At 35.7% G+C, this 23,244-nt stretch overlaps 1 protein-coding gene across 1 annotated transcript in view; it reads right to left on the reverse strand.

Moving 5' to 3' along the window:
• Positions 1-23,244, reverse strand: part of VPS13A (vacuolar protein sorting 13 homolog A (S. cerevisiae)) — a 220,188-nt gene that overhangs the window by 186,233 nt on the left and 10,711 nt on the right. The window contains exons 7-17 of the mRNA XM_011947040.1: positions 22,977-23,036; positions 20,842-20,901; positions 20,559-20,639; positions 19,480-19,537; positions 13,811-13,938; positions 13,511-13,617; positions 12,533-12,704; positions 7,861-7,923; positions 7,253-7,385; positions 6,367-6,461; positions 5,610-5,752 (exon numbers count right to left, since the gene is read on the reverse strand). Of these exons, the coding sequence (XP_011802430.1) occupies positions 5,610-5,752; positions 6,367-6,461; positions 7,253-7,385; positions 7,861-7,923; positions 12,533-12,704; positions 13,511-13,617; positions 13,811-13,938; positions 19,480-19,537; positions 20,559-20,639; positions 20,842-20,901; positions 22,977-23,036 (1,100 nt within the window). The remainder of the gene's footprint in view (positions 1-5,609; positions 5,753-6,366; positions 6,462-7,252; positions 7,386-7,860; positions 7,924-12,532; positions 12,705-13,510; positions 13,618-13,810; positions 13,939-19,479; positions 19,538-20,558; positions 20,640-20,841; positions 20,902-22,976; positions 23,037-23,244) is intronic.

The raw sequence follows: 23,244 nt of genomic DNA on the forward strand, positions 1-23,244 counted from the left end.
AGAACAGAAAACCAAATACCACATGTTCTCACTCATAGGTGGGAATTGAACAATGAGATCACTTGGACACAGGAAGGGGAACATCACACACTGGGTCCTGTTGTGGGGAGGGGGAAGGGAGGAGGGATAGCATTAGGAGATATACCTAATGTAAATGATGAGTTAATGGGTGCAGCACACCTACATGGCTCACGTATGCATATGTAACAAACCTACACGTTGTGCACATGTATCCTAGAACTTAAAGTATAATAATAAAAAAAAAAGAACTACAAAGAGAAGAGCAAATTACACCCAAAGCTCACAGTATGAATAAAATAATACATATCAGAGTGGAGACAAATGAAATAGATAAAACAAAAACACCAGAGAGAATGAAAAAAATCAAAGTTGCCACTTTGAAAAGGACAACATACTTAACAAACCTTTACCTAAAATAGGAAAAAAAAAACACTAAAGATGCAAATATCTACAACTAGAAATGAAAGTGGAGGCATTATGACACACCATAGAGGAATAAAAAGTACTACAAACAAGTACTGCAAAAAAATAGTACCAGCAAAACAAAGAAATGAACAAATTCCTAGAAATATACAAATTACAAAAACTGCCTTAAGAAGAAATAGAAAATCAGATAACTAATAGGAAGTAAAACCTTTCTATAACCTTAAAAACCTATAGTAAAATTAGTGTAACTTACAGATCCTACTTATAAACCTATAAACTATCAGTAAAACTTTACAATAAAATTTAGTATAGTAAAACTTACTATAACCTTTTAAACTTTCTTATAGTAAAACCTATAACTAGTTAGGAGTAAATCAGTAATCAAAAACTCTCAACAAAGAAGAATTCAGTTGACACGGTTTGGCTGTGTCCCCACCCAAATCTCATCTTGAATTTTAGCTCCCATAATTCCCCCACGTCATGGGAGAGATCTGATGGGAGGCAACTGAATCAAGAGGGTAGTTCTTTCCGGTACTGTTCTCGTGATAGTGAGTAAGTCTCACGAGGTGTGACGGTTTTATAAAGGGAGCTCCCCTGCACAAACTCTCTCTTGCCTGCCTCCATGTAAGACATGACTTTGCTCCTCATTTGCCTTCTGCCATGACTGTGAGGCTGCCCCAGCCATACCGAACTATGAGTCAATTAAACCTCTCTCCTTTATAAATTACCCAGTCTCAGATATCGCTTTATTAGGAGCATGAGAACAGACTAATACAAGGACAAAATGGCTTCATTTTGTGAAGTGAATTCTACAAAATATTTAAAGATTTATAACAATCCTTCTGAAACTCTTTATAAAAACAGAAAAAGCATCTATTTAGCATTTATTTAAACGGAAAGATATCCCATGTTCACAGAAGACTTAATATTGTTATTATGGCAAGACTACCAAAAGCAATCTACATACCGAATGCAATCACTATCAAATTTCAAAGAGACACTTTCCAGAAATGGAAAAGTGAATCCTCAAATTCATAAGCTCTTGCAAGCAACCCTTAAACAGCTAAAACATTCTTGAAAGAGTAGAACAAAATAGGGAAGACACTTCCCAATTTCAAAACTTACTAAAAATCTGCAGTAATCAAAACAGTACAATATTGGTATAATGATAATCACAGTGAAAGTCTAGAATAAAAATGAGATAGAATTGAAGTCCAAAAATAAAGTCATACATCTATGGCTAATTGATTTTTAACAATGGTACCAGGAGTGTTCACTGAGGAAAGAACAGTGTCTTCAACAAGTGTGGGGGGACACCGGGATATCCACATGCAAATGAAATGAGTTGTACCGATGCCTTATGCCATTTACAAAAAATAACTCGACACAGGTCATAAACTTATACGTAAGAGACAGATGTATAAAACTCTTAGAAGAAAATATTAGAGTAGACTTTCACAACCTTGGCTTAGGTGAACCTTCTGAGATAAGACATCAAAAGTGTGAACAACAAAATTTAAAGCCAGATAAAGTGAGCTTCAAAAGTAAAAACTTTTGTACATCAAAGGACAGTGTCAATGAAGTGGAACAACAAAATAAAGAATAGAAGGAAATACTTGCAATCATGTACCTGATGAAGGTTTAGTATCCAGAATACAAAAGAATTCTTACAACTCAACAACAAATGAAAAATATTTAAAAATAGACCCAATGAACTTGCACAAAGGGCCAATATCCACATGAAAAGATGCTCAACATCATTAGTCATTAAAGAAATCCAAATCAAAACCACAATATGATACTATACTTAACACCCATAAGGATGGCTATACTTTAAAATAAAAATAAAAATAAAAAATAAAAAACAGAAAATAACAAATGTTGGGAATGCTTTGGAAAACTATGAATCCATGTACATTGCTGGTGGGATTGTAAAATGATGCAGACCACACCTAACTCACATCTAACATCATAATGATGAAAGGATGAACACTTCCTTCTAAGAACAGACACAAGAAGAGAAGCCCACTCTCATCATTTCTATTTAAAATACTACTGGAGGTTCTAGCCAGGACAATTAGGCAAGAAAACAAAAGAAAGGGCATCCACCTTGGAATGGAAGAAGTAAAACTACATTTGCAGATTATATGATCATGTATATAAAAAATCCTAAGGAATCAACTAAAAAAAACTCATGGAACTAATGAAACAAGTTCATCAAGGTTGCAGGGTACAAGTGCAGTATACAAAACTCAACTGTATGTCTATACACATATAATAATCTAAAATGAAATTAGGGAAACAATTCTTTTATAATACTATCAAAAACAATAAAATACTTGCAAATAAATTTAACATAAGAGGTGTACTGTATCTGAAAGCTACAAAACATTGTTCAAATTTTTAAAATATCTAAATAAATGAAAAGACATCCAATGTGCATAGATTGGAAGACTTAATATTGTTTAGATGAGTAGCTGAATAATTTGTGCTGAATAATTTGTTCAGTACATCCAAAATTGATCCACAAAATTCAATGCAATCTTTATCAAATCTAAGCTTATATTTTTGCAGAAATGGACAACAATCTTAAAATTTATACAGAAATTTAAGGAAATCAGGACAGCTAAAACGGAAAAAACTGGAAGAGTCATACTTCCTGATTACAAGTTCTACTATAAAGCCACCATAATTAAGACAGCAGGGTACTGACATAAGGCTAGACATATAGATCAACTGGATTAGAATTAAGAGTCTAGAAATAAATCCTCACATTTATGATCAACTCATAAATTTTGACAAGGCTGCCAAGATCATTCAATGGGGAAAGAATACTTTTTTCAACAAATGGTGCTAGGACAACTGAATAATCTCATGAAAAAGAATGAAGCCGAACCCCCCCACCTCACACCATCCAACAATAATCTCATGAAAAGGAATGAAGCCGAACCCCCCCAACTCACACCATCCAATAATAATCTCATGAAAAGGAATGAAGCCGAACCCCCCCACCTCACACCATCCAATAACATTAACTCAAAATGGATCATAACCCTACATTTGAAAGGAAATAGTATAAAATTCTTACAAGAATATATAGGAGTATATATTTGTACCACTGGAGTAGGCAGATTTCTGAGGTATAATGAAAAGCATGTGTAAAAAAAGAAAATATAAATTTGACTTCACCATTAATAAAAAGAAAACAGTGGGAGAAAATAACTGAAAATTGTTTATCTAATAAGAGATTTGTATCAAGAATATATAAAGAACTCTTGCAACTCAATAATAAAAAGACAACCCAATATAAAATAGGAAAATAAATTTAATAGACATTTCTCCAAAGAAGAATAGACATTTCTCCATTGGCACATGAAGCGGCCAATAAGCACACACACACAAAAAGCTCAAAATCCTTAGCCATCAGGAAAAAGGAAATCAAAACCACAGTCAGATACCATTTCATACTCACTAGAATGGCTGTAATCAAAAGAACAGATAATGACAAATACTGATGAGGATATGAAGAAATTGGAAACATCATACACTGTTCATGGAAATGTAAAATGGTGAGGCTGCTTTGGGAAACCGTCTGGAAGTTCCTCAAAAGGTTAAATAGAATTAGCATATGAGACAGCAATTCCACCCCAGGTATACACCCAAGAAATTTAAAACCCACCTCCAAAGAAAATATTACTCATGAGTATTCGTAGCTGCAATACTCAGAATAGCCAAAAAGAAGGAACAATCTAAATATCCTCAACAGTTAAATCGATAAACACAATGTGACATATCCATAATAGAGATTACTAGGCAACAAAAACAATGTACTAATTCACGCTACAACAGGATGAACCTTGAAAACATCACGTTAAGTGAAAAAAGCCAAACAGAAAAGACCACATATGTATGACTACATTCATATGAATTGTCCAAAATGGACAAATCCTTTCAAATAGAAAGTAAATTAGTTGTTGCCAGGGGCTGGGTAAGGGGGCACTTGGGAGTAACTGCTAATGGTTACAGGGTTTCTTTGGGAGTTGTTAAAATATTCTGGAATGAGCCAAGCTCACAGCTGTAATTCCAGCACTTCAGGAGGCTGAGGCTGGTGAACTGCTTTGAGCCAAAAAGCTCTAGACCAGCCTGGACAACATGGTAAAACCCCATCTCTACAAAAATTCCAAAAATTAGCAAGGTGTTGGTGGCTCATGCCTGTAGTCACGGCTACTCAGGAGGCTGAAGCTGGAGATTAGCCTGAGCCCAGGAAGCAGAGATTGCAGTGAGCCAAGATCCTGACACCATACTCCAGCCTGGGCAACAGAGTGAAACCTTGTCTCAAAATAAATAAATAAAAGTTCTGGAATTAGACAGTAGTTGATATGGTTTGGCTCTGTGTACCCACCCAAATCTCACCTTGAATTATACTCCTATAATTCCCATGTGTTGTGGGAGGGACATGGTGGGAGGTAAACTGAATCATGGGGGTGGCTTCCCCATACTGTTCTCATGGTAGTGAATAAGTCTCATGAGATCTGATGGTTTTAGCAGGGGTTTCCGCTTTTGCATCTTCCTCATTTTCTCTTGCCGCCACCATGGAAGAGGTGCCTTTCACCTCCTGCCATGATTCTGAGGCCTCCCCAGCCATGTGGAGCTGGTGGCCCAATTAAACCTCTTTTTCTTCCCAATCTTGGGTAAGTCTTCATTAGCAGCATGAAAATGGACTAATACAGTGGTGGTGGTTGTGCAACTTTGTAAATACACCAATGTGAAATTACTATATAATACAGTTGTGAAAAATCAATGAATCATATGCTTTAAATGAATTGCAGGGTATGTGAATTACATCTCAAAGCTATTTAAAAAGAATAAAACTAAACACTCTCAGATAAAAAACACATTGTTAATACTGTTTCTTTTTGTGTAGTGTAGTTGCTGATCATTTTTGTATTATTCTTTAAAGATGCCCTGTGTTTCACTGGAATGTGGTTTTCTACTGAACATGTATTATTTTAACAATTAAAAAAAAACCTAAGTTTCCTGAAACCACAAAAGGATATATTAAACTATAGTGCTCTTTACAAAAGACTAGGATTGTGACCTAATGTCTAAGAACACAGTGAAGTTTTTTCATATATGATAAAAGAAAATAAATCAATACTTACTTTACTGCTTGCGCTCCTGGTCTTTGCACAATTAAGGTGCTAAATTCTTCTATTACAATATCTATCAGCTCAGGTTTTTGATGATTTTCTCTTAGAACAACAGACATACTTTTCAAGTGGACAAAAAACTTCAAGGCTTCAAACTAAGGTATATTCAGAAGAATAAAATGAAAACATATATATATAAACACAACAAATAATCTTATTCTTATAGTACATTCATTTCAAAAACCACCAAATATTTTAAGAACATTTTATCTCTTCAAGAATCATCACAATAATACCAAAAAGAGACAATATTTATCCCTACCTTAGAAATTAAAATAAATGCAATTATAGACCCAGAAAAAAGATCACAGAACAAGTCAGTAACATATATTTTCGAAAGGATTAAAAACAGACACATGTAACATTAAATTCCAAAGCACAAGGTCAGGCGCAGTGGTTCACGCCTATAATCCCAGCATTTTGGGAAGTCGAGGCAGGCGGATTGCTTGAGCTCAGAAGCTGAAAACCAGCCTGAGCAACATGGCAAAACCCTATCTCTATCAAAAAAAAAAAAAAAAAATTAGCCAGCATGATGGCGCATGCCTGTGACTCCAGCTATTCAAGAGGCTGAGGTGGGAGGATTGCTTAAGGCCAGGTTAAGGCTGGCAGCAGAGATCATACCACTGCAGTCCAGCCTGGGCAACAGAGTGACACCCTGTCTCTAAATAAATAAACAAATTCTAAGGTATAAGGCAAGAAAACATCTTACTGTTTTTGGCAAAGTTGGATCAACTGCTGTTTCACTATAGCCAATTGCTTCATAGAGTAAAGCTTTTTCTTCAGGTGTCAACATTTCTTCAAGAACTACAAATTATAAAGAAGTGCTTTATGTTCTTAAATAAAAACAATAAAATTAACACAATTTATCCGCCTTTAATAAACAGAATGTGAAATTTACTTTCTTGAATGCTCTTAAGAAATTATAAACACTGAATGTTTGAATGGGGCTGGCAATTGTACAAGTAATTATCCAAAATATAAACTGCTAAATATGTAAGTTCAGCAACATTAATTTATGATATTTCTATTAAGCAAGAGCTCAAAAATGGCTAACTATATTAGACAACTAATAGCACTGTGCTAATCAACACATTTAGTATAAAAAGTAGGTAGTATTAATATTGTAATTACCTCCCATGTTACAGATGATAAAACTGAGGTTTAGTGCACTTAAATAACGTGCCAGAGACACACTGCTAATAAGTGATATATCTAAACATATACCTAAGTCTCTAAACCTCCAAAGCTACACTCTTAAGCTGTTGGTTAAAAATCAAAAATCTTTCCAAGAAGCAACTTCAATAAAAATTTAAAATGGAGACCACTTTGGAATTCTTATTTATTTATTACTGTGCTATATGCATTCACTAAATCTCTGGGCATAAAGCTCTTTTGTAAGCACTAGTAAGATTTTTTAAAATTATTTTTTATTTTTAAACTAATACACATTTTCAATGTTTTAATAGTTTTATTTGTAATAACTTTATATATAATTACATAAATATACTTCAATGTCTATTTACTTTAATTAGGCAAAAATGGCAAAACTTTATTTTGACACCCAGTGATTATGCTGTAAAATGAAATGGACATACTTCCAGGTTTAACATCTGGTTGCTGTTCATTAGTATTTTGTTCTGACCAAGACCATAGCCAGCTAAACCACCCTTTATTATCCTCTGGATCTTTTACTCCTTCTTTGTAAATTTTGTAACCAGCTTTCTTTACCTAAAATGAACAAATTTTCAAATAAATGACGTATTATCCTTTAGCAACTGAAACAAATATAAGCAAGACATTCTGAGAACTTATCTTCTTGAGCAAAACGAATGTAAACAATATACACATTAACAACAGAACACAGTAACTGCAACATTAGTCAAACATAAGAATTTAGGAGTACCACATAGTTTTTCCACCATCTTATAAGAAATGATGATTGAAAAAAAAATAAATTGGCTTTTTACCTTCATAATTGAATATTTGAAAAGCCCAATTATTTAGAAAGACTTTTTCCCACAGAAATCTGTCTGATTTAAATGGATGTGCCAAAAAATTTTAAATAATTTTCTTATAATACTAAAAATCAAATTGAACCATTTTTTGGAAACAATATGTTACAGTACAAGATTAATAATATCACATCTGTCATATCTATATGGAATTCAAAATTATTTTTACTAATTGAAAAGCCAAGAATTACCTCAACTTCTGCCTGCTGTCTAGCTATAGTTATATTAAGGACATCCAAGGTTTTTTCCAACTCCTGAAAAATATAAACAAAAATGTGTTAACTTTACAAAAATAACTTTACATAAATAACTTAATAAGCACATAATCTATCAAACTGCTGCACTAAAGATATAATAGGAAGCAAATAACAGAACACTCATCAATATAATACATATGTTAAATTCTTGGAAGCAATGCTTGAACACATATCAGCATGGAAATTAGTAAATTAGAGAGTAATATTTTGAAAAATGAAATCATACATATTATGCATAAAAGAGTTCCAAACTCTTCAAGTGATAAACACACATTAAAATATGTACATGCATTGTTTAAAATGATTTCATTTGGGTTTAAACTACAGATAAGGGTGAACATATTAGCAACATTTTCAACTAAAAATATAATTACAAGGCCAAGCACAGTGGCTCATGCCTGTACTCCCAACACTCTGGGAGGCTGAGGCAGGCGAATCACTTGAACCCAGGAGTTCCAGACCAGCCTGGGCAACATGGCAAAACCTCTACAAAACATATAAAAATTAGCTAAGCATGGTGGCACATGCCTGTAGTCCCAGCTATGTAGGAGGCTGAGATGAGAGGACAGCTTAAGTCTGAGGTGTCATGGTGCCACTGTACTCCAACCTTGGTGACAAAGTGAGACCCTGTCTCAAAAAAAACTACACATAGATATATAATCATAAATCCTTCATATTACGTGTACAGCCTGTATGTTATCATTAAGATACAGGCATACCTCAGAGATACTGCAGATTCAGTTCCAGACCACCACAGTAAGGCAAGAGTCAGACAAATGCTTTGGTTTCCCAGTGCATATAAAAGTTATGTTCATACTACATTGTAATCTATTAAGGGCACAATGGCATTGTCTTAAGAAAAAATAAATACCTTAATTTTAAAATACTTTAAAAATTTATTGCTAAATTTTTTATTGCTAAAAAATGCTAACAATCATCTGAGCCATCAATAAGTTGTAATCTTTTGCTGGTGGAGGATCTTGCCTCGATGTTGATAGCTGCTGACTCATCAGGGTGGTAATTGCTGAAGGTTGGGGTAGCTATTGCAATTTCTTAACCGAAGTTTGCCCCATCAATTGACTCTTCACAAATGATTTCTCTGTAGCGTACAATGCTGTTTGATAGCATTTTACTTACAGAATTTCCTTCAAAATTGAAGAAGTCAATCCTCTCAAACCGCACTGCTGCTTTATCAACTAATTTTCTATAAATTTCTAATTGTCATTTCAACAATGTTCTCATCTTCACCAGGAGTATATTTTCATCTCAAGAAACCACTTTCATTTGTTCTTCTATAAGAAGCAACTCCTCATTGGTTAAAGTTTTATCATGAGATTGTAGCAATTTAGCCATATCTTCAGGCTCTACTTCTAGTTCTCTTGGTATTTCCACCACATCTGTGTGACTTTCTCCACTGAAATCTTGAGCCTCTCAAGGTCTTCCATGAGGGTTGGAATCAACTTCCAAACACCTGTCAATGTTCATATTTTGACCTCCACCCATGATTCACAAATATTCTTAAAGGCATATAGAATGGCAAATCCTTTCCAGAAGGTTTTCAATTTACTTTGCCCAGGTCCATCAGAGGAATAACTACCTATTTCATAAGGCAGCTATCACCTTACAAAATGTACTTCTTAAATAATAAGACTTGAAAATTAAAATTACTCTTCAATCCATGGGTGGCAGAACAGATGTGGTGTTAGCAGGCATGAAAACAACATTCATCTCCTTGTATTTCTCTATCAGAGCTTTTGGTGACTAGGTGCATTGTCGACTACCAATAACATTTTGAAAAAAATATTTTTTACTGAGCAGTAGGCCTGAGCTTAGGTTTAAAATGTTGTAAACAGATATGGTGTCATCCAGGCTTTGCTGTTCCTTGTATAGAGCATAGGCAGAACAGAGTTAGCATATTCTTAAGGACCCTAGGATTTTCAGAATGGCAAAGCAGCACTGGCTTCAACCTGAAGTCACTAGCTACATCAGCACCTAGCAAGGGAGTCAGCCTGTCCTTTGAAGCTTTGAGGCCAGGCATTAACTTTTTCACTCATGGTATGAGAGTTCAGATGGCATCCTCTCCCAGTAAAAGGCTGTTTCATCTACACTGAAAATCTGTTTAATATAGCCACCTTCATCAATGATCTTGGCTAGATCTTCAGGATCACTTGCTGCAGCTTCTCCATCAGCACTTTCTTCTTCACCTTACACTTTTATGTTATGTTAAGAGACAGCTTCTTCCCTTAAACTTCAGGAACCAATCTCTGCTATCTTCAAACTTTTCTTCTGCAGCTTCCTTACCTCTCTCAGTCTTTATGGTATTGAAGAGAATATGTTTTAGGGCCTTGCACTGGATAAGGCTTAGAGGAATGCTGTAGCTGATTTCATCTATCTAGACCACTAAAATATTCTCCACATCAGTAATCAGGCTGTTTCACTTTCTTATCATTCATGTGTTCCCTGGAACAGCACTTTCAATTTCCTTCAGGACTCAGCTAACCATTGGGCACAAGAAGCCTAGCTTTTGGCCTGTCTCTGCTTTCAACATGCCTTCCTCACTAAGCTTAATAATTTCCAGCTTTCAATTTAAAGTGAGAGACGTATGATTCTTCCTTATATTTGAACACTTAGAGGCCTTTGTAGGGTTATTAATCGGCCTAATTTCACTATTTTACCTCAGGGAATAAGGAGGCCCAAGGAGAGGGAGTCAGGAAAACAGCCAGTCAATAGAACAGTCAGAACACGCACAACATTTATTAAGTTTGCTGTGTTAGAATAAAAACTTCAGCAGAATTAAATTTAAAAGAGTTTAATTGAGCAATGAACAATTCACAAACTGGGCAGCCTCCAGAGCCAGAAGAGGCTCAGAGACTCTGGTGTAGCCATGCAGCAGAAGAAGATTTATGGACAGAAAAAGGAAAGTGATGTAGAGAAAATGGAAGCGACGTACAGAAACAGCTGGTTTGGTTATAGCTTAGTGTACACCTTATTTGAACACGGTTTGAACAACTGGCCACATGTGATTGGCCAAAACTTGGTGATTGGCACAAGAGTAGACTAGAGTCTGTTTACACTTCCATTTAAGCTATAGTTCATGGCATACAGAGAAACCTTTTGGCTGAACTTAAAATATGTAGGGACGCAGCTTTAGTCTAAACTTAATTTAACGGCTGTCTTATATGGATGCAGTTTGTGGCACCTGAAAACAGTTACAACAGTAACAGCAAAAATCACTGATCACAGATCATCATAACAGATATAATAATAATGAAAGAGTTGGAAATATTGTGGGAATTACCAAAATGTGACACAGAGACATGAATAAATGCTATTGGAAAAATGGCGCCGACAGATTTGCTAGACACAGGGTTGCCACAAACCTTCAATTTGTAAAAAACACAATTTGTAAAAAAGCAAAGCACAATAAAGCAAAGTATGCCTATATTTCAAGTAGACCCAGATACACTTAAAACTTGTTTTTAATACTTAACACTTTTCATAGTTGTCATAGCTATTGAAATAAGCTGAGATTAGCTAAATCTTTCATCACAGCTCTTTACATGCCCATAATTACTTTTGAGAATTTCATGCTCAAACTGTTTTTCCCCCAAGAGAAGTAACTACAACCTATTATTATTTCAGAATAACTTATTCAGGGTTCTCCTATCCAGACTTGGAGGATTCAGGTTCGATTCAAGACTAAGAAAACCGGAACCCATCCCCCAAAAGACTCTAAGCCCAGGCATTCCTGATAGCCCTAGGTCTTCAGAAAGTCTCCCACATTGTAAATAAAAGTAAAACTCAATCTAATCTATGATTTAGAAATTCATTCTGGATTCAGAATGTTTATATTAACTTTGAGACTAACTTCCCTTAATCTCTGTAAGCTATAGTTCAACAATTTGTAAAAGAGTCCCTCTTGAAACATGTCATAATGCTAAGACAAGATTAATACAAAAATAATATCTCAAGATAGATAATTAAATGTAAAATTACTGGTAGAGACTAGAGATACCACAAAAATTAAGAGAAAAAGGGCTCTGTATAAGCAGAAAATTCAGAGATGTTCATGCAAGCACTAAGACTTAAGCAGAACTTCAGGGATGGGCAGAATTGAGTGGGTAGAGAGACAAAGGCAGGTAGCATTTATGAGCACAGGTGTGGCTGTAAGAATGAGCATTAAATATACAGAGGACAGGAAACATTAAATTAGTGCATAGTCAGATGGTAACATAGGGAAAAATGCAGTGGTGACACATAAAAGGCTTTGAAACCAACACAGAGAAGTTGGAATCAATGTAGTAAACACTATTTAGACTTTTGAGGTTAAAAATGACACAATCAATAGAGGTTTCAAGTTACTATTTGCATGAACCCAAATTCCTTCAGCTTGAGCATAATCTCAAATTTCAAAAGCTCACAGGTGAATTTCAACAAATCTTGTATTATCCAGCTGAAGTTCAGAATAGAAGTACAAAAAAGTCTAAGTAAAAGAGATGAAAAGGTCAATAAAAATTGGAGTGAAAGGTAGGGAGTATTAGTCACTGAAGACCAATAAGGAGTTATGTAGCATAAAACATTCAATAATTTATTTTTAAATGCTAACCTCCAAAGACATGAGAAGTTCACCAGGTGGCTTCTTACTTGTTAACTTTTTTTTATACAGTTCTTTATATTGCTTCATTTTTCCCCTATGTTTTCTAATATGCTTCCATGACCACATCCGTAACCTGGGGCAAACATTTACTTCAAGAACACCATGTATAGCATAAGCCCACCTAGTTAAAAAAAGAAAAACATTTAACACCCTCAAATCAACAGTATGAAATGTAACTGACATTGCTTCTACTCTTAACAACATACATAACTATAATACAAAGATTAGGAAAATGATATATTATCTGAGTACTTCCTTTCTACCCAACCCTGTTTGCAACAATAATCCATTCAATATTAATCTTTCCTCTTTCTTAAGTGAAAATAAGCAAAATCATTCCATTTTGTTAAATATGGTTCTACACAAGAACTATTAAGGCATTAATTGGCAAATAACATTTAGTCATCTGAATAATAACTGAAATAGTCAACTGAAAGAGTAATTGTAACTTCTAGAAACTAGGGAATAGCTTAAAAACTGGAATAACAAGACTTTTGAGTTTTAAAATGGGATTATCTTACATAGACTCCATAACATTTTTAGGTTTTAAAATATAGGTTTAATAATATTGGTTCAGTGTATCTGATAGGGAAGTTGAGGTCAGGGTTGGGGAGAGACAGTGCAAGAAAACAAACCAGGATTTGTTTTTGTAATAGTTCTAAATATACTGACCCATCTATAGTAAATGAAAACTATGGTATTTGAGTATCTCAAGTTGTAAACTGTGTTAGGAAGAATCCCTTAAATCAGTTTCATTAACTCAATAAGCTAAAGCGGCTACATGCATTTCTAGCTATAAATCAACTATGGTTTGTATCAGACCTTAAAAATGGTATATTTTAAAGATTACTATTGAAGTCGAGAAATTTATCTGTATGTCATATTTTTAAAATCTAAGAAAAAAAAAAAAAACTCAAGGTATTTTACCATTCTCTGGCATGATGGTGAAGAGGCACGTCAGGTCTGAACTTCCTATATGGCATATTTTGTGTCATCATATCAACTGATTCAAGAAGCTCCATAATACTGAAATACTAAAGAATGGAAAATTAAAGCTCTTAAATGTATCACTTTTTCTGTTCAATGCTGAAGATAAAAGTTACATTACTGACTTTTTAGGGAAATGTTACCATATAACATCATGAATTTTAGTGAAACATTTAAAATCTTAGTTTTGCTTTCATCAAACAATAATTCACAACTGAAAATTGTATTAAAGAAAATCACCTGTGGTTTATTAAATTCAATTGCTATGTTATGTAACTCAACATCCAAGTTTATTTTGGGGGCAGAAAAGTCAAAATCAGATCGGCGATTCATCACAAGTTTGGCATTAGCAGATATGGGACGAAATACTGAAAAACAATACAAATGGAAAAAAAATAAAACTGAGTTATATTTCTAAAGTTGAAAACACTGATTTCCATTTATTTTATACCCTTTCTACAATTCCCAGATGTTCACACTGCCATGGTTCAGTCAGATGAACTGTTCCTTAATTAGTGGAGAAGATTCTTTATCTTTTTCCTACTTATAATTCACTGTCTTCCATAAATACAATAAAGACAAATTGAACTCCCCTTCAAAACACCAATATGATACTTAAAAGCAGAAACATTTTAAGAAAAAAATTCAATAAAATAGTTTTAATACAAGTACACAGTTTTATAGAATGAATGAACATTAGAAATGCTAAGAAGATTAACACTGGTTTCCATTATATAATTTCTGAATTTCTGATCAGTTTCTCTAGATCCATCTGTGTTCTTCCTTTTAATTGGTAAAAGGAGAGAAATGAAAGGGAAAGTTTGCCCAGGATTACCTGCTTGGCTCAACCCATAATCTAAGATAAATTCCTCTCAACTCTTTGTGTTTGGTGCCAAAAAGAATAAGAACCACTCAGAGGAAAACCAGTAATAGCAGAATCTAGACAAAGACCCATCATTAAATTATAAGCTAATTTGTATATAAAGATGACATACTCCTTTTATTTTAATCATCGATACGGACTAACATTTAATTTCTTAAACATTAAACATTCAAGAATATGTTTGAATATAAACAAATGCTTAAAGATATCATTTTTTCTTCTGTATTCCTTACACTGAAAAAAAAAAAAAACCAAAAAAAACCAGAAGAAATAAATAAATCTAGTGGCTGGTGATAGACGCTACCCTGGACCTACAATTCATTGATCCTCCGATCTTTCTCTGCCCTACACCTCTGCTTCACATCCTCAGTCCATCCCCATCCTACTGAAGTTCCATCATCAGTTATTTTAATCATTCCTTTGCATAGACTCCTTAACCTCTCAGTTCGTCAGTGTAGAGTAACCTGCTTAACTCCACAGTGCCCCTAAGGAGCTGAACACAGTCGGGGGTAAAAACATACTGCTGGGTCTCACTTTAATGTCATAAATCTCAAGTGCATCCTTAATGCTGCTGAGCAATCACACAACAGTCCTTGAGTCCAAGAATCATCCAAATCCATGCTACAGCCTATTTTTGTAGAGCCAGTGAGCCAAAAATGCTTCATACACTTTTAGAGTTGTTTAAAAGAAACAAAGAGGAATGTGTCAGGAACTGTATATGGCCTGCAAAATGTAAAATATTTAACTTACTACATGTCCCTTTCCCCCGCCCCCCAAAAAAAGGCAATGTTCTCAAAGTATGGTTTGAACCCTATTCTATCTGAGTGGGTCTCAAACTTTGGTATTCATTAGAATCACCTGGAGAGATTACTAAAATATCAAACTGTAGAATGGGAGAAAATAGCTGCAAACTATCCATCAAGTATATAGGGGACTAATATACAGAGTTTACAAGAAACTCAAACAGCAACAACAAAAAACTCAACTCCATTAAAAAGTGGGCAAGGGGCTGGGCACGGTGGCTCATGCATGTAATCCCAGCACTCTGGGAGGCCAAAGTAGGCGGATCATGAAGTCAGGAGATCGAGACCATCCTGGCTAAACACGGTGAAACCCCATCTCTATTAAAAGTACAAAAAAGTAGCCGGACTTGGTGGTAGGCGCCTGTAGTCCCAGCTACTCAGGAGGCTAAGGCAGGAGAATGGCGTGAACCCGGGAGGCGGAGCTTGCAGTGAACCAAGATTGCACCACTGCACTCCAGTCTTGGAGACAGAGCGAGACTCCGTCTCAAAAACAAACAAAAAAAGTGGGCAAAGAACATAAATAGACATTTTTCAAAAGAAGATATACCAATAGCCAACATGCATATGAAAAATTGCTCAACATCACTCATCATCCAAGAAATGAAAATTAAAACCACAATGTCTTTTTTATTAAAAAGACAAAATGACAGATTTTGGTGAGGATGTGGAGAAAAGGGATTACTGTTGGTGGGAATGTAAATCAGTACAACCTCTGTGGAAACCAGTATGGATATTTCTCAAAGAACTAAAAACAGAACTACTATTCAATCCAGCAATTCCACTACTGGGTATCTACCCGAAAGAAAAGAAATCATTATATCAAAAAAAAAAAAAGCACTTATATGTTTACCACAGCACTATTCACAATAGCAAAGACATGGTAGCAACCAAAGTGTCCATCAGCAGGTAACCAGACAAAGAAAATGTGGTACATAAACATCAGAATACTTTTCAGCCAAAAAAAGAAGAAAATCACATTTTTTGCAGCAACATGGATGGAACCAGAGGTCATTATCTTAAGTGAAACAATGCAGAAACAGAACAACAAATACTGCATGTTCTCACTTGTAAGTGGGAGCTAAATAATGTGTATATATGGACATAGAGCACGGAATGACAGTCACTGGAGACTCAGAAAGGTAGAGAAATGGGAGATGGGTGGATGATAAGAAATTACTTAATGGGTACAATGTACATTATTCAGGTGATGGATACACTGAAAGCCTAGACTTCACTACTATGCAATAGATCCATGTAAAGATTGTACTCCACAATTTTATATAAATAAAAAATTAAATACAAAAACATCAAATGCTGAGCTTCACCTCCAGAGGTTCTGATTCAGGAGGTCTGGGAACGGCCCTAGAAATCTGCATGTCTAAATGATGCTGCTAGTTTGAACCATACTTTGAGAATATTGCCCTAGTCAATTCACTCTCTCACTCCCCTAGCATTCCTATTTCATCCTCTCTTTTCCCTCCAAAAACCTCCAACACCCCATGTAATGATTAATATTGACTGTCAACTCAATTTTATTGAAAGATGCAAGTATCGTTCCTGGGTGTGTCTGTGATGGTGTTGTCAAAGGAGATTAACAGTTGAGTCAGTGGACTGGGAAGGGCAGACCCACCCTCAATCTGGGTGGGCGCAATCTAATCAGCTTCCAGCGTGGCCAGAATAAAAGCAGGCAGAAGAACACGGAAAGACTAGACTGGTTTAGCCTCTGAACCTACATCTTTCTCCTGTGCTGGATGCTTCCTGCCCTCAAACATTCAAATTCTTCTTCTCAAACTCCAAATTCCTCAGCTTTGGGACTTGGACTGGCTTCCTTGCTCCTCAGCTTGCAGATGGCCTATTAAGGGATCTCACCTTGTGATCATGTGAGTCAATACTAATAATAAACTCATCTTTATATATACATCTGTCCTGTTAGTTCTGTCCCTCGAGAGAACCCTAACACACCTCAGATACTTATTTTTTAATTGAAGAGCTCAGAGGAGAATTTCCATCAACTCTTATCACCATATCTACTCATCTACTCAGTATGAGGACTTCTCTCACAACTGAACTCTATCATACAAATAAACTAACTACGCGCCTATCTGCAGCAAACCTCTCCACTTGCGTACTAGACACCATTCTCTTTCACCTGTATCAATCCAGAAACTGTCCCCCGTTTCTCCTGCATTATCAATTTGTCATGTTCTACTGGATCATTCCCATCTCAGCCTATAAACAAGCTGTCATCTCCCCGATTAAATATAAAAACAAACAAAAAGAAACCCTTCATTCCCCCTTCCCTCTCCAAAAGGTATGCCAGTTATCAATTTATTACTTCTGAGCTCCAAACGTCTCCTTCATAGCCTGCTCTAAAAAATGATTTGGGGATCTTTAAATATGTTTCTTTTGAAGGCAGAGAATGTAGAGAAAAAAAATTTTTTTTTTTCTTTTTCCAGCTGGCATAATGTTAAGCTTTATCAGTAGAGGGCACTGGAGAGACACTGCAGGAGGAAAGAGTTATGCTGCCTGTTTCAGTATGTTCACTCAATAGGCTCCTGCAAGAACACGGCTTCTCTCACACCCAGCTCCTACAGAACCGGTAGCTTCTGCAGTGTCTGGTTCCTCCAGCATGGAGTTCTTCAGCACTGGCCTTTTGTAGTACATGGCAGCTAGAAGCAGCCAGATGCCAGCAACTTCCCCCAGCACCTTGCTAAGGCAGTTTTGTACTGGAGTGCATTCAGAGAGATACCCCTCCATGAGGCTCCCTAGAGGTAGATTTCCAGAAAGTTCCAAAGAGTGAAGTACCAACAGGTTTTGCTGGCACAGCACCACAGAGAATTTCCTGCCATTCAATAAGCCACACTATGTCCTCCAACAAGGTCTACAACTCAGTCCTGAGGTAGGGGGACATTCTCTTTTGGGCACCCCATCTTAGCCCTAGGGGAGGGGATGTTTCTTCTGTCTATATTCTTTCTCATTTTTATGAGGCAGTCCCTTGTTACTCCAGTCTCCTCTTATACTTAGTAATTCTTTATATTACATTTGTCCTCTTCAAATTACTCAGTACTTTCCCCTCATTGAACCCTGATACAGCAGGAAATGACTTCAGGGCAAAGAAGAAATAAGTCGACTTTACCATAATGGATTTGAAAATCATAAACACATATGACAGATAACTCATCTGTTCTGAATATGTCCTATAAGAAGAGAATCAAGAAAATGAAACCAAATTCAAACCAATAAAAATAATTATTTTAAGAGTGGGCACAAAAAAAGAGTCACTTGAGTAATCATGAAGGTATGTAATACAGACAGAAAAGTATCACTGAGCCAAGAAAGGAAATACTTTCAGGAAGGATATTCTATAGTTAATGACATCAGACATGCAAATTCAAGAATTAAGTTATCCATCACCAACTTTTATTAAGTGCCCTCATGGTAGAAGAAACAGCACTTTTTTTGTTGTTTTTGTAGAGACGGAGTCTCGCTCTGTCACCCAGGCTGGAGTGCAGGGGCGCGATCTCGGCTCACTGCAACCTCTACCTCCCGGGTTCCCAGGTGACTCACACCTGTAATCTTAGTATTTTGGGAGGCTGAGGCAGGCAGATTGCCTGAACTCAGGAGTTCGAGACGAGTCTGAGCAACATGGTGAAACCCCGTCTCTACTAATACAAAAGAAATTAGCTAGGCATGGCGGTGTTTGCCTGTAGTCCCAGCTACTTGGGAAGCTGAGAAACAGCACTGATTTTTTCTTTCTGTTTTAGTAATTCATTTCTGATTGGAAAAGTAATGCATGCTCATTTTAGAAAATTTGGAAAACAGGAAAGTATAAATCAAAAAAATTTTAAATGTAGCATGATCTTACTATTTTTAAAAAGGCTGTACTAGCTAGCCTTATTAAATTACATTTGCCATTTTGAAATGTCTTTATAAATATTACCCTAATTCTCACTGAATAATCCTTAGAAGTTTATCATAATTTGTTAACATCTTTTGTTGGACATTTTTCCCTACAGTTTTGAAATATAGTCAAAAGCTTCATAACAATAAAATATATGTTAATAAAAAATATATTATTATTTGGTTTTGTATATACATTATAAATACATTTAACTATATAGAAGGAAATTTAATATGAACTAGCACAGCGATAGCAACAATGTTAATTTAAAATTTATACCAATTACTTTAACTACTTTTTTTATCTTATAAAATGTACTTACCAAAATCATAACCTTCTGGAACAATATTTTCATTGACAATGCCATTCCTCAAGTCATCCTATTAAGAGACAAATTGCTTTTATTTATATTCATGCCAATGTGTTTTTTTTGAGATGGAGTCTCCCTCTGTTGCCTAGGCTGGAGTGCAGTGGCACAATCTCATCTCACTACAATCCCTGTCTCATGGGCTTATGTGATTCTCCTGCCTCAGCCTCCTGAGTGGCTGGGATTACAGGCATGTAGCACTGTGCCTGGCTAATTTTTGTATTTTTTGTAGAGACGGGGTTTTAACACTTTGGCTATGCTGGTCCTGAACTCCTAACCTCAAGTGCTTCACCCGCCTCAGCCTCCCAAAGTGCTGGGATTACAGGCGTGCGCCACCACGCCTAGCCATATTCACGCTAGTATGTCTTTATCCTAAAAAATCCTATTATCTGCAGAAGAAAAATGTTTAAAAACAATTCTAAAAAACAATTCAAACTTAGGAGGACTTAGCTATGGCAAAATATTAACGTAGTCAAACAATATCTAACCAAACTACTCTTATAAAAGGATGTTCTAGGAACTATTTAGATTTGCAGGTATCATTGGGCACAGTGGCTCACACCTGTAATCCCAACACTTTGGAAGGCTGAGTTGGGAGGATTGCTTGAGGCCAGGAGTTTGAGACAAACTTGGGCAACAAAAAGTGAGACCTTGTCTCTACCAAAAAATTAAAATATTAGCTGGGCATTGTGGCATGTGCCTATAGTCCTCGCTACTCAAGAGGCTGAGGCAGGAAGGAGGATCGCTTGAGCCCAAGAGTTAGAAGCTGCAGTGAGCTACAATCGTGCCACTGCACTTCAACCTGGGCAAGAGAGCAGACCCTGTCTCCAAAAAAAAAAAAACAAGATGGCGGTATGTATTCATGCTTGTGCACAGTTACATACATCTTCACCTGTATCTGTAAATTCTGCTAATAGATTGTGCCTAGAAAAAAATACTGACTACAGTATGTTAGATAAATGACAATGAATTAAACCTCATTCAAAATATGATACCAACAAATATATACATGCATATCAAAAAAATGTACTTACCAAGGAGTCATCATAATCATTAAGATAAAACATCTGAGACTTCACATTCCAATAGGCAAAAAGGTTATCCAATCGGATTAACTGAAAATAAAATTTATTAGATGTCTCATTTTCTTAGAATTTTTAACATATACTATTTTTAGAAGTCTCAAATAAGTAAGTGAGCCACATCACAGAGTTAAACAAATAAGCACAATTTACGTATATCCTTATCTATATATTATCATTTGGCTTTCCAAAATTCTCTTAAGTCTATGAGTTGACAAATACAGTATTTATTTACCTTACGAACTAGTTTCTCAGTTTCATCATGTAAACATGGAACCCAGTATTGATCAGTTGTCTGAAAAGGAAAAAAAAGAATGGCAGTAAAAAGGTCATTCCATTTGAAATGGCACAGTGATAAATCATTATCTATCATACCCTAGACCAATGTCCCATGAAAATGCCTTTAAAGACATATCACTCCACCAAAAAATACTAACTGACCACAGTGAAGTATCTGCTTTCAAGGAAGGAGCTCATTGCAGGTCAGAAAAGCAAACAAAGAAACATGCAATTTCCAACAGGTAAGTGCCACAGTAGAAGTTAAACACACAGTTCACTGAGAGGACGTGGCAGGAGCATCCAATTCAGGGGTGTGATGGATAAAGGGATGTTATATATAACCTAATATAGAACATGTAACTAAAAATTATTGATTCTAAGGTTGACAAGGAATATGATTCACATCAGGCAGAGCCCAAAGGTACACAAATATAGGACACATTCTGGCAACTGAAGTAGCTCAGTATGCAAGAGAATATAATGCAAAACAGAAAAAAAAGGTGAAACCAGGTATACTGCCTGAGGTCAGTTTAAAAAGAGTTTATAAGTTGTTTAAGGACAAAACTAAGAGCAATGAAAAGCCATTGAGAGGGACAAAGTGATCAGATCTTTATTTTAGAAAGATGGTTTTCATTTCTATGTGGAGAACTGAATGGATAATTAGAATAGTAGTTCTCAAAGTTTAGCATGCATTAGGATCCCCAACCTTTTTGGTACCAAGAGCAGTGGTCCTCAACCTTTTTGGCACCAAGGATCAGTTTCATGGAAAATAACTTTTCCATCGGGGGCACAACCTAGATCCCTGGCATGCACAGTTCACAATAAGGTTTGCAAGGATCCTATGAGAATCGAATGCCACCTCTGATCTGACAGAGCTCAGGCGGTAATGCTCACTCCCAGCCCTTACCTCCTGTTCTGCGGCCCAGGAACCCTGACCTAGAGGGCTTTGTAAAACACAGATTGCTGCATCCAAATCCTAGAGTTTCTAACTGAATAGGTCTAGGCTGGCAGACAAGTTTCTAAAGGTGATGATAAGTAACTACTGTTATCGTGGTTACCAATGACCTTCACACTGCCCAATCCAATAGCTAATTCTCCATTCTTATTTTTCAACTTAATGATAGTATTTGAATAACTTTTTGGAGGCCATTTTTTCTTTTCTCCTTGCAGTGGGGCCACATTTTAAAAAGAAATTGTGGAGTCTCTCTGAGCCTGCTCTGGCTTGGGAGGCTGCTCAATTTTAAAATAATAATAAAAAAGAAATCATACACAAAACCCAATAGATGTAACAAATAAAATAATGTAATGAAATATGATACAGCAGTTAAACTGAATTTTGTTACGTGTGGCAACACAGATAAACATCAAAAACACTGGAAAGTGCAAAAAGGAACTTACAGAAGAGTCATATAAAACGTGTGTAAACTTTTAAAATCCTACATTTTTAATAGATATATTATATAAAAGTTTTAAAACTTAGGATATTTATCTCTGGGGAATGAGGGGTGGGTGGAAGTAGAGAACAAAAGGGATTCAAACTTTATCCAAAACAGCTTATTCCTATAAAAGTATTTAAGACTTTAAGCAAATAGGTTATGTTAACAGGCTCTTAACAGCCATCCATTCTGGAGGCAATAATGTTTCAAAATTCTCTATGTGCTCTTATATTTTTAAAATTCCTCGATTTCAAAAATTAAACAGGAAAACACTATGCTACAATATTAATAATGATACCGAGAAAAACTGATGATTTATGTTTTTCAAGGCTTATAGAAGTTTCAGATATGAATATTTATTACTTGTATTTGGTACTTACTCATTACAAACTTGGAAATGGATTTTTTAAAGTAAGCAAAAGTATCTAACATCATAATTACCAATAATAATAGGACCTCATATTTCTGAATTTGATTTTCAACCATTTTTTGAAATATGAATCTACATACCCTCGATTCCAATCCAATCAAGGTCCTTTCTGCACCCGTTCTACATAGATACCTATCTCTGATGCTGGCATATACAAAGAGCAGTAGTTTAATTAACTATATTGCACAATTAAATATGGTTAGGATTCTTGTATAAACAAAATACCTGCATGCTGAGATTCTGAAGGGAAATACCAAATGACAGCGGTTTGTCCCGATTTGTGATCTAAAGAGGAAAGAAAGTAAAATTTACTCAGATTTTTAGTAGTTGGACAAAATTCACTTTATAGAAAAAGCTGTCCATGTGCAGTGCCTCCCGCCTGTGATCCCAGCACTCTGGAAAGCCAAGGCAGGAGGATTGCTTGAGCCCTGGAGACCAGCCTGGGTAACATAGTGAGACCTTGCCTCTACAAAAAAATGTAAGAAAATTAGCC

This window comes from Colobus angolensis, unplaced genomic scaffold, assembly GCF_000951035.1.
Source record: "Colobus angolensis palliatus isolate OR3802 unplaced genomic scaffold, Cang.pa_1.0 Scaffold257, whole genome shotgun sequence".
Lineage (NCBI taxonomy): Eukaryota > Metazoa > Chordata > Mammalia > Primates > Cercopithecidae > Colobus > Colobus angolensis.